General features: G+C 41.9%; 1 protein-coding gene across 1 annotated transcript in view; it reads left to right on the top strand.

Moving 5' to 3' along the window:
- The window catches only part of wnt3 (wingless-type MMTV integration site family, member 3), a 35535-nt gene that overhangs the window by 5855 nt on the left and 10970 nt on the right, over nt 1-18710 (top strand). The window contains exon 2 of the mRNA XM_061931651.2: nt 16556-16776. Coding sequence (XP_061787635.1) covers nt 16556-16776 — 221 coding nt within the window. The remainder of the gene's footprint in view (nt 1-16555; nt 16777-18710) is intronic.

Below are 18710 nucleotides of genomic sequence, written 5' to 3' on the forward strand. Positions count from 1 at the left end.
ACGACGGCTTGCAGGCAACTCTGAGAACATCCACAAATAGACGAGGTAGAGCGGGGTTGAATCCAAGTGATATTCCCCAAAGTCACCTGAGAGACGACACCTGAGGCGCAGCTAGCATCTGCTAGCGTGATGAATTCATGAGACGAGTTGCTGCGCCAACTCACGGTACCGCCTGAACTCCTCATGGATGTGAAACTCTGACGTCATCCCAGTCGAGAGGTCACACGATCATGAGGAGATCACTCCCGAGATATACACACTTCCTGTTTGCATAAAGAAGCTACTTCCCGCATTCGTCTTCTCAGCCCTGAAGGCTTTCAGACTCGTTCTGCTTTGTCAGCCCTGAAGCCTTTCTTTCAAAAGTGTGTGTAAAGTTTGTGTTTAATGTTCAGTGTAGAAGTTGAGGCTGACAGTCACACCTGCACAGGAAGACACGACACGTCCAAAGACCGCACAACTCCGTCATGATTGCCAAGGAAACAAGGAGTCCTGCTAATTTCTTAAAGGTAATTCAAAAGGTCAAGGTGAGGTCCTAAGTGGTCACCATTAGGTTTGACCTGAACGCATTAAAGGGACATCCCTCACTCTCTGTGATGATCTGAACCAAAGACCACATATTGATCATGGTTTTTTCGTTATCAACTGTGTGCAAACTCCTGTAATTACAACCTCTTCAGAGTTCTTCAGGGCTTTTGGAGATGAAACAAGCACTGAAATATTTTCTTAATGATTCTGTACCACTTGGAGTGGGCGTGGCCACATTGGAACACACCAGAGGAATCTCTTTGTTTCGTCTGCTTCATTTCATCTCAGTCGGCCGTCATACTTCAACATGGGCCTGCTTTAGCTCCAGAGACCCCCCGCCCCCCAGGCCACGAGAGGCCCCATGCGGGACTTGCCGGGGCACGCACCTGCTAAAGCCTGCTGTTGGCCGCCGCTCTTTGCCGCTTGTCCCAGCGCCTGCAGCGGATGCCCCCGGTCTGGCTGCCTCTCAGGAGGTCTGCCGCTCGCCGCTCCGGTCGGGACTTGTTGCTCACAGCTTCCCAGAAGCCGGGGCGGGATGAGCGTGGCGCACACGTAGTGCAAGACTCCACACACAGCCCCCCTCAGGGCTTGACACTCATTAGCGCCTCGCTAAGACCGCATCCCAGGATCAAGAGGCCATCACCCGAGCGTCCAAACTGTGAGGTCGCAACTATCGGCGCACAAACCGTTGCACGTTTACATCCATTTGGGCGTATCCCGCACTGAGATTCATGGGCAGCCATGCAGGAAGACAGTGTAATCAAGGTGCTGAGTCAGCAGATCACGTCATCAAGGTGCTTTAAGTCACCACAGGAACACAACAAACACAGCTAACGCTTATGCTGCACTCCAGAAAACTAACATGCACATTGGAAGTCCAATACTAGCTTCTTGCAGCCGTCAAAGTCCAAAGCAGGTAGCTATGCTAATGCTACCTTTGAGCTAATGCGCAGCAGACCTCCTAGTGATGTCATGATGACAGATCAGAGAAGAAGCAGTGTATGGGAAAAAGTTGTTAGCTTGAAAACCAAAGTGCACATGATTGGGTTCCAGCCTTATTTTTGCCGACTTCATTCTTTTGTTGATCTGGTTGGGTGGCACCCTGAGGTCATCTTTAGTATTACGACTTGATGCCGGCATCCTGTCATTGCCAGCAGCGCCATGTAGTTCTCTACTGATGCTAACGTACGAACAAACGAACAGGAGTCTTGCGGTGAATAAGCAGCTTTTGTTTGGACTTGTCACGAGTGTTTTACGAGTCAAAACACGGACGCAGCCCACGTCTTCTGTCTTCTCACATTATTATTGGAAAGCAATTAATTGGAGCCGCCTGAAAGAAACGATAAGGAACTTCATGCTACTGATTAGCAGAGGTGTGGACTCGAGTCACATGACTTGGACTCGAGTCAGACTCGAGTCATGAATTTGATGACTTTAGACTCGACTTGACAAAATGTAAAAAGACTTGCAACTCGACTTCGACTTTAACATCAATGACTCGTGACTTCACTTGGACTTGAGCCTTTTGAATTGACATGACTTGACATGACTTGCTACTTTCCCCAAAACCCAAAGATGAAAAAGTTATTCGGGAGCGCTCCGTATTTTTCATTGTGTACTTGTCTATCAGCGTTGCGTGTGTCAGCTGGTGTGGTCTCAGTACAACAGCCAATCAAATTAGATCTACTTTGTTTTCATCACACAGCATTCATCCAATCAAATTGCAGGACAACCAACGAAGAAGACATGTCCAAACCACACGCCAGTGAACAAAAAATGATACCTAAAATAATTTTGTTTGGGTATAAAAATTACGAGGTGGTCAACACAAAACGGTTTGCAGTATGCAACACATGCGGTTCGAAAATTACTGATGGAGAGGCAACAACTTCCAACTTCGTCCGGCATTTGAAGTTGCACAAAGAACGGTAAGTTTTGAATGTAAGATAACGTTTATTGGCTAAGTAACGTGACTTTTATTTGCTGTGTAGTTAAATCAGTGAGGCTGTAAACTCACTGCTAACGTTTTAACGTTATTGCAAACACGGGAATCTGTTGCAGTTCACTACCTTATTCATACTTTTTGTTCAGTGATTTTTTTTAAGCAGGGTTACGTTAGTCAATATATCACACGTAACGTTAGACGGCGGTCAGCAGCACCGCGTATTTTAGCCACCTAAAAAAAGACAAAAATAGTAAAATAAAGGTCAGTTAAAATGTATACTATATTATGAATATGTGTACCGTTTTAGCTAGCTTTCTGACATACTGTTGGTTGTTTACCTCAGTGGTCCCCAACCACCGGGCCGCGGCCCGGTACTGGTCCGTGGATCGATTGGTATCGGGCCGCACAAGAAATAATTTTTTTTTCTTTCTTTTTTTAATTAAATCAACATAAAAAACACAAGATACACTTACAAGTAGTGCACCAACCCAAAACAACTCTCTCCCCCCTTTTGTTCTGGGCATTGAACATGAAGACTCTTCCTTCACTGTTCCGAGTGGCCATGAGAGTCTTGGCAGTGCCTGCCTCCAGTGCTCCAGTGGAGCGAGTTTTCAGCCATGGTGGCATCATACTACGCCCCCATCGTGCACAAATGACTGACAGACTCTTGGCTAATTTGGTCTTTTGCAAATGCAATGCAGCATAGGGCCCTGACATATAAAAAGTACAACTTTTTTGTTATATTCACGTATATGTCATGTTTTTTCAATGTTAACACTTTTGTACAAATAAGTACATTTGCACTTTATTTTTCAATGTGTTTGTTCTGTAAAGGAATGAGTTAATGTTTAAAATGACTGGTTAATAGTGCTATTATAAAGTGCAATGTCAGCACAATTTTCTTTCCTGCAATTTAATATGCACTTGTTTTAATAAATAAATACAGCGTTTGAAAAGCATACACAATCTGTGTTAATATATTAGTCTGTGGTTAAAAGGACTTGAAAGGACTCGAAACTCAAAATGCAGGACTTAGGACTTGACTTGAGACTTTCCAGTCTTGACTTTGGACTTGACTCGGGGCTTGCCTGTCTTGACTCGGGACTTGACTCGGACTTGAGGGCAAAGACTTGAGACTTACTTGTGACTTGCAAAACAATGACTTGGTCCCACCTCTGCTGATTAGCATTAGCTTTTTTACACGGCGATTTCATTACCTACAATTTACAGTATTAACACTTTGTAGGACTCAACAAAAGACAAAACTGGCACATTGAACTTAAAGGGGTCATATTATGAGGTTTTCTACATGTAAAACACTTCCTTGTGGTCTACATAACATGTAATGGTGGTTCTTTGGTCAAAATGTTGCATAGATTATGTTTTACAGACCATCTACAAGACGCTTTCTGACCGTCTCTTCAGGATGCGCCCTTGTGTGGGTGGTCTTATTAAAAAAAAATTTTAATTAATAATTATTTACGTGCCTCCACTTTGACAGCGTCTTCTTCCCGTCAGCCAAGTTGCAGTTTTTAGTGCTTCCATAGCGAGTCTACTGACAGATATAAGTTGGAACAGGCAGATTACGCTACTTTGTATTACAAATAGCAATAGCGGAGGATGAATGCCCCGTAACAAGAAGATAGAGAAAAATAAGAAGCTCATCGACTACAATGGCGGATGCGCGCAAATTTTCAAGACTTATGCAGATCCCAAATGCACATCAGCAGGTATGAGAAGGTAACAAAAGTTGGTTTTGCATAATGTTGCGAAACAAAATGCCAGATAATATGTCTGCTAATAGGTGCAATGTTGGGGTCCTTTTATACACCCCATAATACTATATGTTGAAGCACAGTACGTCTGACTATGGCAGCCGTAATGCTCCGACAATCCATCAAGCGGCGCGGCTTCTTAGCTTACCAAAGTCGTACTAAAAACATTTTGACCGATTTTTGAGCGCCTTGTATAATGTTCTATATTCTCAATGGAACATTTAAAGTTTTGGTGTTGATTACTGGCGTCATCTTGCAGTCTACACGTATCTCTTATGCGAGACTGCCATCTACTGGTCACACTTATCATTACACCATGTACCAAAATAAATAGCTTGGAGGTCGGTCAGCACAACAAGAATTATTCCGTACATTAGGCGCACCATAGATTTTTTTAGAAAATGAAAGTGCACCTTATAGTCCGGAAAACACGGTACGTTGTTTGTAGCCAGCTAACGCTAACAGCCTACCAAATGCTATGTGTGTAACTGAATAAAATATGTTTTGATTTAAACTTACCAGTCTAACAATTCCGCGAACACACCAACAGGAACCAGGTGATGGCGTTAAAAGTCATGTTTGATCGTCTCACAGCTGCTATACAGGCTATTCACAGTCTCTTTATCAGCCTCAAAACCCGACTTTCTTTGGCTTTGCCTTTACGCTGGAAATGAGAAAAATCTCACCCAAAATTTTTTTTTCCTCACTCGATCATGACCACGATTGTGGCAGTTATTGATGCGACACGTTAGCGTAATGTTTTTAACTTGTTAAAGAAACAAAGAACAACTTTGACACAGTCTTGTAGTCGCCCATGTAAATAGCTATTCAGAGTCCAGCAAGACTCACAATGCAATGCGTTTCCACGTCACACTTTCAAGCCCTATTGGAAATGGCAACAGCGGAGGATGCATGCGCATGTACGAGCCAGTCTGCCCCACAAGATAGAGAAAAAAGAAGGAACTTATCGACTCTAAGCTCTTTGGGTACATTTCTACCATTTATGGATAATCCGCTGACGTGACAACTGGGGAAAAAAGTCTCAAATTGGGCAAATCCCCAAACGGCTCGTTTGGAGGAAGTATGAAAGAAGGCAAGATTATTTTATAAATATCGCCTCCATGGTTTGAGATACCAATTACACAAAAATAGGTACCGTATTTTTCGGAGTATAAGTCGCTCCGTAGTATACAGGTAAAAGCCAGTAAATTAGAATATTTTTAAAAACTTGATTTATTTCAGTAATTGCATTCAAAAGGTGTAACTTGTACATTATATTTATTCATTGCACACAGACTGATGCATTCAAATGTTTGTTTCATTTAATTTTGATGATTTGAAGTGGCAACAAATGAAAATCCAAAATTCCGTGTGTCACAAAATTAGAATATTACTTAAGGCTAATACAAAAAAGGGATTTTTAGAAATGTTGGCCAACTGAAAAGTATGAAAATGAAAAATATGAGCATGTACAATACTCAATACTTGGTTGGAGCTCCTTTTGCCTCAATTATTGCGTTATTGCGGCGTGGCATGGAGTCGATGAGTTTCTGGCACTGCTCAGGTGTTATGAGAGCCCAGGTTGCTCTGATAGTGGCCTTCAACTCTTCTGCGTTTTTGGGTCTGGCATTCTGCATCTTCCTTTTCACAATACCCCACAGATTTTCTATGGGGCTAAGGTCAGGGGAGTTGGCGGGCCAATTTAGAACAGAAATACCATGGTCCGTAAACCAGGCACGGGTAGATTTTGCGCTGTGTGCAGGCGCCAAGTCCTGTTGGAACTTGAAATCTCCATCTCCATAGAGCAGGTCAGCAGCAGGAAGCATGAAGTGCTCTAAAACTTGCTGGTAGACGGCTGCGTTGACCCTGGATCTCAGGAAACAGAGTGGACCGACACCAGCAGATGACATGGCACCCCAAACCATCACCCAACCATGCAAATTTTGCATTTCCTTTGGAAATCGAGGTCCCAGAGTCTGGAGGAAGACAGGAGAGGCACAGGATCCACGTTGCCTGAAGTCTAGTGTAAAGTTTCCACCATCAGTGATGGTTTGGGGTGCCATGTCATCTGCTGGTGTCGGTCCACTCTGTTTCCTGAGATCCAGGGTCAACGCAGCCGTCTACCAGCAAGTTTTAGAGCACTTCATGCTTCCTGCTGCTGACCTGCTCTATGGAGATGGAGATTTCAAGTTCCAACAGGACTTGGCGCCTGCACACAGCGCAAAATCTACCCGTGCCTGGTTTACGGACCATGGTATTTCTGTTCTAAATTGGCCCGCCAACTCCCCTGACCTTAGCCCCATAGAAAATCTGTGGGGTATTGTGAAAAGGAAGATGCAGAATGCCAGACCCAAAAGCGCAGAAGAGTTGAAGGCCACTATCAGAGCAACCTGGGCTCTCATAACACCTGAGCAGTGCCAGAAACTCATCGACTCCATGCCACGCCGCATTAACGCAGTAATTGAGGCAAAAGGAGCTCCAACCAAGTATTGAGTATTGTACATGCTCATATTTTTCATTTTCATACTTTTCAGTTGGCCAACATTTCTAAAAATCCCTTTTTTGTATTAGCCTTAAGTAATATTCTAATTTTGTGACACACGGAATTTTGGATTTTCATTTGTTGCCACTTCAAATCATCAAAATTAAATGAAATAAACATTTGAATGCATCAGTCTGTGTGCAATGAATAAATATAATGTACAAGTTACACCTTTTGAATGCAATTACTGAAATAAATCAAGTTTTTCAAAATGTTCTAATTTACTGGCTTTTACCTGTAAGTCGCACCGGCCGAAAATGCATAATAAAGAATTTAAAAAAATATATATATAAGTCGCACTGGAGTATAAGTCGCATTTTTTGGGGAAATTTATTTGATAAAAGCCAACACCAAGAATAGACATTTGAAAGGCAATTTAAAATAAATAAAGAATAGTGAACAACAGGCTGAATAAGTGTACGTTATATGAGGCATAAATAAGCAACTGGTATGTTAACGTAACATATTATGGTAAGAGTCATTCAAATAACTATAACATATAGAACATGCTATACGTTTACCAAACAATCTGTCACTCCTAATCGCTAAATCCCATGAAATCTTATACGTCTAGTCTCTTACGTGAATGAGATAAATAATATTATTTGATATTTTACGGTAATGTGTTAATAATTTCACACATAAGTCGCTCCTGAGTATAAGTCGCACCCCCGGCCAACTATGAAAAAAACTGCGACTTATAGTCCGAAAAATACGGTACCAATAGGAGAGAAAAGTTAGTTTTAACCTATAGTGGCAAAGACTACTTCCCGACTGTTGTACTGATGTTACATTAAAAATTAACATTTATTACCACATGAACACAGTACTGAAATTGGTACAATTGAATAGAATCGATTCCTGGTTCAAATATAAAAGTTACTCGTGCCAAAACATCTTGCTAAGATGAAGATTAAAGATTCGGTGACAATGCTAAAAATGTCACCTGTGCTCTAATTGACTAATGGATTGATTAAAAGACAATCTTGCAGAAAGACCGTGTGAAGTACATAAGTCCATGAAGACTTACTGTGAATGGTTCTGCTGTCCGAGTTGAATGAATCTCCTCTGGTGGGGCAGGTGTCCGGCAGGTCTTCCTCACCAGGATCGTGGACAGTTCAAAGGCACAAACTGTGACGGGAGGAGGTTTCAAGTCCACATCGATCACGAAATGCGGAAGCAACACAACTATTTGAATTATCGCGGCAGACACAAGGACTATGCCTCTCACCCAGTAGGCATGCAGGTAGGGGCGGGACTTGAGACTCTTTCTGGGCCCACGCCGTTGGCACAATTACATTGTCTTGGAATGCCACTTTGGATCACGTCTAAGTGAAGGGACACGTCTTTATTCTAAAACTGCCAACAAGTACAACACTGGAGTCTCAAACCACGCCTCCGGCTACATGCCTACGGGTTGAGGGACACAGTCCTAATGTCCGCCACATCATGTAACAATACTTCCAGTAGCTGATGTCATAAAAAAGACTTACCATCGTTGTTAGCTGGTCTTCCAAGTTGGGTTACAAGAGATTAGCAACCCAGGGTCTTGTTTTTCTCCCTACCGTTCAAACCCTACTCCATTTATTGAAGTGTCCATGAGGTTCCAGTTGAACCCAATTAGGCTATGTAGGGGTACGAAAACGTCCAAAATTAGGTTTCCCAAAAGGTCGGAAATGGGTGCATTTGGAGCACCAGGGGATTCGTTTATTAAAGGGGAACATCATCACCAGACCTATGTAAGCGTCAATATATACCTTGATGTTGCAGAAAAAAGACCATATATTTTTTTAACCGATTTCCGAACTCTAAATGGGTGAATTTTGGCGAATTAAACGCCTTTCTATTATTCGCTCTCGGAGCGATGACGTCACAACATGACGTCACATCGGGAAGCAATCCGCCATTTTCTCACTTTCGTCGGTGTGTTGTCGGAGGGTGTAACAACACGAACAGGGACGGATTCAAGTTGCACCAGTGGCCCAAAGATGCGACAGTGGCAAGAAATTGGACGAAATGTGTTCAAAATACGAGGGTGTGGGGAAAGCCGACGAAATGGTCAGTCGTTTGTTCCGCACACTTTACCGACGAAAGCTATGCTACGACAGAGATGGCAAAAATGTGTGGATATCCTGCGACACTCAAAGCAGATGCTGAAATCAACTCCAAAACTGGACAGATCAGCTTTCAGGAAAAGAGAGCGGATGAGGGTATGTCTACAGAATATATTAATGGATGAAAACTTTATTCATTACTCGCGGTTTTACGTCAATTATTATACATAAACTGTTTTTAACAATAATTTAGCTTAAAAACATTTATTTTTTTCAATCATTCGAGTACATTCGGGTAGTCTTGTGTAATGCAGTATTTTGTGTCTATTTAGGTATGGTTAACCTGAGTGCTGAAATCGTGGAAAAATATATGTTCTTAGCGCGCCTGAAATGGTCTGTCTGCACTCTCAAAGTGCATGTTGTTGCCAAATGTATTTCATATGCTGTAAACCTAGTTCATAGTTGTTAGTTTCCTTTAATGCCAAACAAACACATACCAATCGTTGGTTAGAAGGCGATCGCCGAATTCGTCCTCGCTTTCTCCCGTGTCGCTGGCTGTCGTGTCGTTTTCGTCGGTTTCGCTTGCATACGGTTCAAACCGATATGGCTCGATAGCTTCAGTTTCTTCTTCAATTTCGTTTTCGCTACCTGCCTCCACACTACAACCATCCGTTTCAATACATGCGTAATCTGTTGAATCGCTTAAGCCGCTGAAATCCGAGTCTGAATCCGAGCTAATGTCGCTATAGCTTGCTGTTCTATCCGTCATGTTTGTTTGTATTGGCATCACTGTGTGACGTCACAGGAAAATAGACGGGTGTTTATAACGATGGTTAAAATCAGGCACTTTGAAGCTTTTTTTAGGGATATTGCGTGATGGGTAAAATTTTTAAAAAAACTTCGAAAAATAGAATAAGCCACTGGGAACTGACTTGTAATGGTTTTAACCCTTCTGAAATTGTGATAATGTTCCCCTTTAAACTTTTACACAGCAAAGATGAAATGTATCAAGTTTGTACTTGACGTAGAAATGTGCGGTGTGTCACGGCAACTTCATGCTTCACGTACGCACATTTCTACTGGCCGTGAATACTTGGCGACACACAGAGGTGGTTGTTCGGGTTTTGCCAGCATTTGATTTTAACAATGTAAAAAGATCAAGGCAAGGACGCAAAATTCCCTTTTCCCCCAATACTTCATATTAATATTAATATTTGTAAGGGCGATCATTTTGCCACCTATTGCTGTCTCAATGTCTTCCTTTGACCAGCACCAGCTTGGCCGGTCGGGCGGACAGCAGCTGCCAATGGTTGCAATACTATGGCACTGTGGAGGAGGAGCCCAACTTTGGCTAATTAGGGCCCGCAATGGCCCATTGCAAAAGGACTCCCACAGGGAGTCCTTATGCAATGGGACATAAGGACCTATTGTTCTTCTAAGGTTTTATTATTATTATTATTATTAGGGCCCGCAATGGCCCATTGCAAAAGGACTCCCACAGGGAGTCCTTATGCAATGGGACATAAGGACCTATTGTTCTTCTAAGGTTTTATTATTATTATTATTATTATTAGGGCCCGCAATGGCCCATTGCAAAAGGACTCCCACAGGGAGTCCTTATGCAATGGGACATAAGGACCTATTGTTCTTCTAAGGTTTTATTATTAGGGCCCGCAATGGGACATAAGGACCTATTGTTCTTCTAAGGTTTTATTATTATTATTATTATTATTATTATTATTATTATTCCGCCGCCTCTTCGAGCACTAATTTGACCCACTTAACATGCTTCAAAACTCACCATATTTGACTGCCTATAACTCCCACTAGGAAGGTCGGAGAGACATCAAACAAAAACCTCTATGTAGGTCTGACTCAGACCTAACTTTCATAATGGTACATTCTCGGGCTAAAATCAACAGGAAGCTGGCAATTCCCCCTTCAAGACACAAAAGTACTAAAAACAGTCACTTTTGCCTCTTTGAGCTGTAATTTGACCCCCTTAACATGCTTCAAAACTCACCAAACTGAACACACACATCAGGACTGGCTAAAACTGTAATCTAATGAAAAAACCTAACCCCAAATCTAAAAATTGTGCTCTACAGCAATTTTTTTATAAAACGAACAAAAAACTGCTCCTCGGAAGAAAAAAAATACAAAACTGCCTGTAACTCCCACTGGGAAGGTCGGAGAGACATGAAACGAAAACCTCTCCGTAGGTCTCACTTAGACTTACTTTTCATAAATTGACTACCCCCAGCAAAAATATATACAGGAAGTTTGCTATTCCCCCTTCAACACAACATTTTTGTAAAAACCGGTCACCTTTTTTCAAAAATTATCTCCTCTGAGCGCGTTTGTTGTTTCGGCTTCAAAATAACACAGGAGAGAGATTGAACCCTTCTGATTAAAAGTTGGCGAAAGAGTTGTGATACCTGCTCCGGTTTTGATTTTATGACCCTTCAAAGACCCGCTGCACTGATGCTCCTGCGGTGCTGTTTTTTTAAGATGGCTGCTCAAAAGCAGGAAGCACCAACGTGCCCACACAATGCAGACAAGGTAGGTACACTAGACAAAAGTCTTGGGACACTTCAGACTAAAAGTAGACAAAAGTATTGGGACACTTAGGACTAGCACCTGCCAAATACGCGGGCCCGAACAACGCTGCTTGCAGCTTTAATTATTATTATTATTATTATTATTATTCCGCCGCCTCTTCGAGCACTAATTTGACCCACTTAACATGCTTCAAAACTCACCATATTTGACCCACACATCAGGACCTGTGAAAACTGTCTTTTAATAAAAAAAAAAAACTGCAAAAATCAAAATTGCGCTCTAGCGCCCCCTAGGACAAAAAAAAACTAGACTGCCTATAACTCCCACTAGGAAGGTCGGAGAGACATCAAACAAAAACCTCTATGTAGGTCTGACTCAGACCTAACTTTCATAATGGTACATTCTCGGGCTAAAATCAACAGGAAGCTGGCAATTCCCCCTTCAAGACAAAAAAGTACTAAAAACAGTCACTTTTGCCTCTTTGAGCTGTAATTTGACCCCCTTAACATGCTTCAAACTGAACACACACATCAGGACTGGCTAAAACTGTGATCTAATGAAAAAACCTAACCCCAAATCTAAAAATTGTGCTCTACAGCAATTTTTTTATACAACGAACAAAAAACTGCTCCTCGGAAGAAAAAAAATACAAAACTGCCTGTAACTCCCACTGGGAAGGTCGGAGAGACATGAAACGAAAACCTCTCCGTAGGTCTCACTTAGACCTACATTTCATAAATTGACAACCCCCAGCAAAAATATACAGGAAGTTTGCTATTCCCCCTTCAACACAACATTTGTGTAAAAACCGGTCACCTTTCTTCAAAAATTATCTCCTCTGAGCGCGTTTGTTGTTTCGGCTTCAAACTAACACAGGAGAGAGATTGAATCCTTCTGATTAAAAGTTGGCGAAAGAGTTGTGATACCTGCTCCGGTTTTGATTTTATGACCCTTCAAAGACCCGCTGCACTGATGCTCCTGCGGTGCTGTTTTTTTAAGATGGCTGCTCAAAAGCAGGAAGCACCAGCATGCCCACACAATGCAGACAAGGTAGGTACACTAGACAAAAGTCTTGGGACACTTCAGACTAAAAGTAGACAAAAGTATTGGGACACTTAGGACTAGCACCTGCCAAATACGCGGGCCCGAACAACGCTGCTTGCAGCTTTAATTATTATTATTATTATTATTCCGCCGCCTCTTCGAGCACTAATTTGATCCACTTAACATGCTTCAAAACTCACCATATTTGACCCACACATCAGGACCTGCGAAAAGTGTCTTTTAATAAAAAAACCAAACTACAAAAATCAAAATTGCGCTCTAGCGCCCCCTAGGAAAAAAAAAAACTAGACTGCCTATAACTCCCACTAGGAAGGTCGGAGAGACATCAAACAAAAACCTCTATGTAGGTCTAACTCAGACCTAACTTTCATAATGGTACATTCTCGGGCTAAAATCAACAGGAAGCTGGCAATTCCCCCTTCAAGACAAAAAAGTACTAAAAACAGTCACTTTTGCCTCTTTGAGCTGTAATTAGACCCCCTTAACATGCTTCAAAACTCACCAAACTGAACACACACATCAGGACTGGCTAAAACTGTAATCTAATGAAAAAACCTAACCCCAAATCTAAAAATTGTGCTCTACAGCAATTTTTTTATAAAACGAACAAAAAACTGCTCCTCGGAAGAAAAAAAAATACAAAACTGCCTGTAACTCCCACTGGGAAGGTCGGAGAGACATGAAACGAAAACCTCTCCGTAGGTCTCACTTAGACCTACATTTCATAAATTGACAACCCCCAGCAAAAATATACAGGAAGTTTGCTATTCCCCCTTCAACACAACATTTTTGTAAAAACCGGTCACCTTTCTTCAAAAATGATCTCCTCTGAGCGCGTTTGTTGTTTCGGCTTCAAACTAACACAGGAGAGAGATTGAATCCTTCTGATTAAAAGTTGGCGAAAGAGTTGTGATACCTGCTCCGGTTTTGATTTTATGACCCTTCAAAGACCCGCTGCACTGATGCTCCTGCGGTGCTGTTTTTTTAAGATGGCTGCTCAAAAGCAGGAAGCACCAACGTGCCCACACAATGCAGACAAGGTAGGTACAATAGACAAAAGTATTGGGACAATTCGGACTAAAAGTAGACAAAAGTATTGGGACACTTATGACGAAAACTAAACAAAAGTATTGGGACACTTACAACTAGCACCTGCCAAATCCGCGGGCCCGACCAATGCTGCTTGCAGCTTTAATTTATATTTGATTTGTCTATTTATAAGGGGGCGTGGTCCGAGTGTGCCCAGCCACGCAAACGTCTGCAGTCAATTCTACGTCGATTGCGATGTAACAAAGAAATGCGCTTGGATTTGGATTTAATACATTGAAATTTTTCCTTGCGTACAAGGTTTTCTGGATTTGAAGGTATGCTTATTTTAAATAGGATATCCACGCAACTCTTAATTAGAGATGTCTGATAATATCGGCCTGCCGATATTATCGGCCGATAAATGCTTTAAAATGTAATATCGGAAATTATCTGTATGGTTTTTTTATTTTTATTTTTTTTAATTAAATCAACATAAAAAAAAAAAGATGCACTTACAATTAGTGCACCAACCCAAAAAAACCTCCCTCCCCTCACCGCCGGCGTCCACCAACGGGTTCTAGGATTACCGCCACGACAGGCACCAACCACCTTGCGGCCACAGCTCCAATCGGCCGCCTCGACAACAGAGGTACGGAACATCGTCCACTCGGACTCAATGTCCAGCACCTCCCTCGTGACATGTTCAAAGTTCTTCCGGAGGGTTGTTTCTTTCTGTTATTAATATTCTGGTTCCTACATTATACAAACCCCGTTTCCATATGAGTTGGGAAATTGTGTTAGATGTAAATATAAACGGAATACAATGATTTGCAAATAATTTTCAACCCATATTCAGTTGAATATGCTACAAAGACAACATATTTGATGTTCAAACTGATAAACTTTTTTTGTTTTGCAAATAATCATTAACTTTAGACATTGATGCCAGCAACACGTGACAGAGAAGTTGGGAAAGGTGGCAATAAATACTGATAAAGTTGAGGAATGCTCATCAAACACTTATTTGAAACATCCCACAGGTGAACAGGCAAATTGGGAACAGGTGGTTGCCATGATTGGGTATAAAAGCAGCTTCCATGAAATGCTCAGTCATTCACAAACAAGGATGGGGCGAGGGTCACCACTTTGTTCACAAATTTGTGAGCAAATTGTTGAACAGTTTAAGAAAAACCTTTCTCAACCAGCTATTGCAAGGAATTTAGGGATTTCACTATCTACGGTCCGTAATATCATCAAAGGGTTCAGAGAATCTGGAGAAATCACTGCACGTAAGCAGCTAAGCCCGTGACCTTCGATCCCTCAGACTGTACTGCATCAACAAGCGACATCAGTGTGTAAAGGATATCACCACATGGGCTCAGGAACACTTCAGAAACCCACTGTCAGTAACTACAGTTGGTCGCTACATCTGTAAGTGCAAGTTAAAACTCTCCTATGCAAGGCGAAAACCGTTTATCAACAACACCCAGAAACGCCGTCGGCTTCGCTGGTCCTGAGCTCATCTAAGATGGACTGATACAAAGTGGAAAAGTGTTCTGTGGTCTGACGAGTCCACATTTCAAATTGTTTTTGGAAACTGTGGACGTCGTGTCCAAAGAGGAAAAGAACCTTCCGGATTGTTAAAGGCGCAAAGTTGAAAAGCCAGCATCTGTGACGGTATGGGGGTGTATTAGTGCCCAAGACATGGGTAACTTACACATCTGTGAAGGCACCATTAATGCTGAAAGGTACATACAGGTTTTGGAGCAACATATGTTGCCATCCAAGCAACGTTACCATGGACGCCCCTGCTTATTTCAGCAAGACAATGCCAAGCCACGTGTTACATCAACGTGGCTTCATAGTAAAAGAGTGCGGGTACTAGACTGGCCTGCCTGTAGTCCAGACCTGTCTCCCATTGAAAATGTGTGGCGCATTATGAAGCCTAAAATACCACAACGGAGACCCCCGGACTGTTGAACAACTTAAGCTGTACATCAAGCAAGAATGGGAAAGAATTCCACCTGAGAAGCTTAAAAAATGTGTCTCTTTAGTTCCCAAATGTTTACTGAGTGTTGTTAGAAGGAAAGGCCATGTAACACAGTGGTGAACATGCGCTTTCCCAACTACTTTGTCACGTGTTGCAGCCATGAAATTCTAAGTTAATTATTATCTGCAAAAAAAAAAATTAAGTTTATGAGTTTGAACATCAAATATGTTGTCTTTGTAGCATATTCAACTGAATATGGGTTGAAAATGATTTGCAAATCATTGTATTCCGTTTATATTTACATCTAACACAATTTCTCAACTCATATGGAAACGGGGTTTGTATATCAATATATATCAATGCAGTCTGCAAGGGATACAGTCCGTAAGCACACATGATTGGTCCACTAATAGTACTAACCTTTAACAGTTAATTTTACTCATTTTCATTAATTACTAGTTTCTATGTAACTGTTTTTATATTGTTTTACTCTCTTTTTTATTTATTTATCTTATCTTATTTTATTAATTTAAAAAAAAAAGGGACCTTATCTTCAGCATACCTGGTTGTCCAAATGAGGCATAATAATGTGTTAATTCCACGACTGTATACATCGGTATTGGTTGATATCGGTATCGGTAATTAAAGAGTTGGACAATATCGGATATCGGCAAAAAGCCATTATCGGACATCCCTACTCTTAATACATGAGGCTCCTGGTAAGTCCGTTTTGGGGTAGTTTGGGACCCGAGGACTATTTGGGGTCCAATGGGACTTTAAGGGGTACATTGGGACCTTCAAGTCTGCTAGTAGATTTACCAAGACCATGGACTTTCTCGTGTTCAGATATGACCCAATTCATTTGGGGCCACTTAAAAGTCCCAAGCCGTCTGAGAAACTCGCAATTCCCTGACGCTTTGTTGCTCGTTGGCAATTGGAGTCACTTTTGAATATCTTACAGATCACGTGTCAGCTATTGTAAGTTGATATGTGAGACGTCGTGTTGAAAAGATGTTCTGGTTCTTCGCTTGCATTCCAGAGATGCTCAATGACTTTCTCGCCTCACAGGTCCCTGGCCCTGGGGCAGCAGCCCATCCTGTGTGGCTCCATCCCGGGCCTGGTGCCCAAGCAGCTACGTTTCTGCCGCAACTACATCGAGATCATGCCCAGCGTGGCCGAGGGCGCCAAATTGGGGATCCAGGAGTGCCAGCACCAGTTCCGGGGCCGTCGATGGAACTGCACCACCGTCAAGGACAACCTGGCCATCTTCGGCCCGGTCCTGGATAAAGGTACGCCGCGTTTGCATCATTCAGGGATGACTAATGTGTGGTACAAAGCAGCGCGGGTTCATGAAGGCTATTGCAAGCCGTTACAAAACCTCCGCATGTAGCTTTGAACAGTTTGAAGCCTGAGGCGCAGCATTGCTGCCAAAAGGCTAACTAGGGCAATTACAATAATAGACACCTTTCCTGGCTGCAGAACTGCACAAGCACCGACACATTCCGCCACTATACGTCTTTCGTTCTCGCCGTCGTTGCTTTTTGCCTCAAACATGTTTACAGCGTGGTGCGTCGGGGCGGTCAGCACGGACTCAAACCCCGCACACGTTCATCGGGTGCTTCACGAGCAGAATACTAATTGTTCCACGCCATGTTCCACGTTACAAAGGTAGACGTTCGTCTTGTTTATTGGAAAAGACTCACCAGTGTGTGTCTCAGGCCAATCAATGTGAGCGGCATACATGCCAACCCTCCCGAATTTTCCGGGAGACTCCCGAAATTCAGCGCCTCTCCCGAAAACCTCCCGGGACAAATATTCTCCCGAAAATCTCCCGATTTTCAGCCGGAGCTGGAGGCCACGCCCCCTCCAGCTCCATGCGGACCTGAGTGAGGACAGTCTTTTTTCATGACTGGAGAACAACAGGGTGACAAGAACTAAATCATCCAGACTAGAGATAAATTGTATTATTATGTTTATCTCACCTAAAAATAAATATATTTTTTAATTTAAAAAAAAAAAAAAAACTAAATAAATTTTTACTATATTTTGCTAAAAACGTCAAAATTAATTGTATTTTTATTTGTATTTTTTCCGACTCCTTATTACCTCCCGCCATAGAATTAAAATAAACATATTTGAAATAATTAATTTTAAATTATCATAATAATTCATTTAAAATGACCATATTTAATTATTAAAATAATTGCTTGTTTATCAACAACTTTAGCATTTTATTCATTATATTTTGAAGCTCTCAGAAGCCAAGTTGTGTTATATTCTTTAAGATTTATTTATGCAAGTTTGAATGATCAATTATCTAAATACAGTTTTGTTTGCATATTTTCAGTATATATACAGGTAAAAGCCAGTAAATTAGAATATTTTGAAAAACTTGATTTATTTCAGTAATTGCATTCAAAAGGTGTAACTTGTACATTATATTTATTCATTGCACACAGACTGATGCATTCAAATGTTTATTTCATTTAATTTTGATGATTTGAAGTGGCAACAAATGAAAATCCAAAATTCCGTGTGTCACAAAATTAGAATATTACTTAAGGCTAATACAAAAAAGGGATTTTTAGAAATGTTGGCCAACTGAAAAGTATGAAAATGAAAAATATGAGCATGTACAATACTCAATACTTGGTTGGAGCTCCTTTTGCCTCAATTACTGCGTTAATGCGGCGTGGCATGGAGTCGATGAGTTTCTGGCACTGCTCAGGTGTTATGAGAGCCCAGGTTGCTCTGATAGTGGCCTTCAACTCTTCTGCGTTTTTGGGTCTGGCATTCTGCATCTTCCTTTTCACAATACCCCACAGATTTTCTATGGGGCTAAGGTCAGGGGAGTTGGCGGGCAAATTTAGAACAGAAATACCATGGTCCGTAAACCAGGCACGGGTAGATTTTGCGCTGTGTGCAGGCGCCAAGTCCTGTTGGAACTTGAAATCTCCATCTCCATAGAGCAGGTCAGCAGCAGGAAGCATGAAGGGCTCTAAAACTTGCTGGTAGACGGCTGCGTTGACCCTGGATCTCAGGAAACAGAGTGGACCGACACCAGCAGATGACATGGCACCCCAAACCATCACTGATGGTGGAAACTTTACACTAGACTTCAGGCAACGTGGATCCTGTGCCTCTCCTGTCTTCCTCCAGACTCTGGGACCTCGATTTCCAAAGGAAATGCAAAATTTGCATGGTTGGGTGATGGTTTGGGGTG

Source organism: Nerophis lumbriciformis, linkage group LG39 (assembly GCF_033978685.3).
Source record: "Nerophis lumbriciformis linkage group LG39, RoL_Nlum_v2.1, whole genome shotgun sequence".
NCBI lineage: Eukaryota > Metazoa > Chordata > Actinopteri > Syngnathiformes > Syngnathidae > Nerophis > Nerophis lumbriciformis.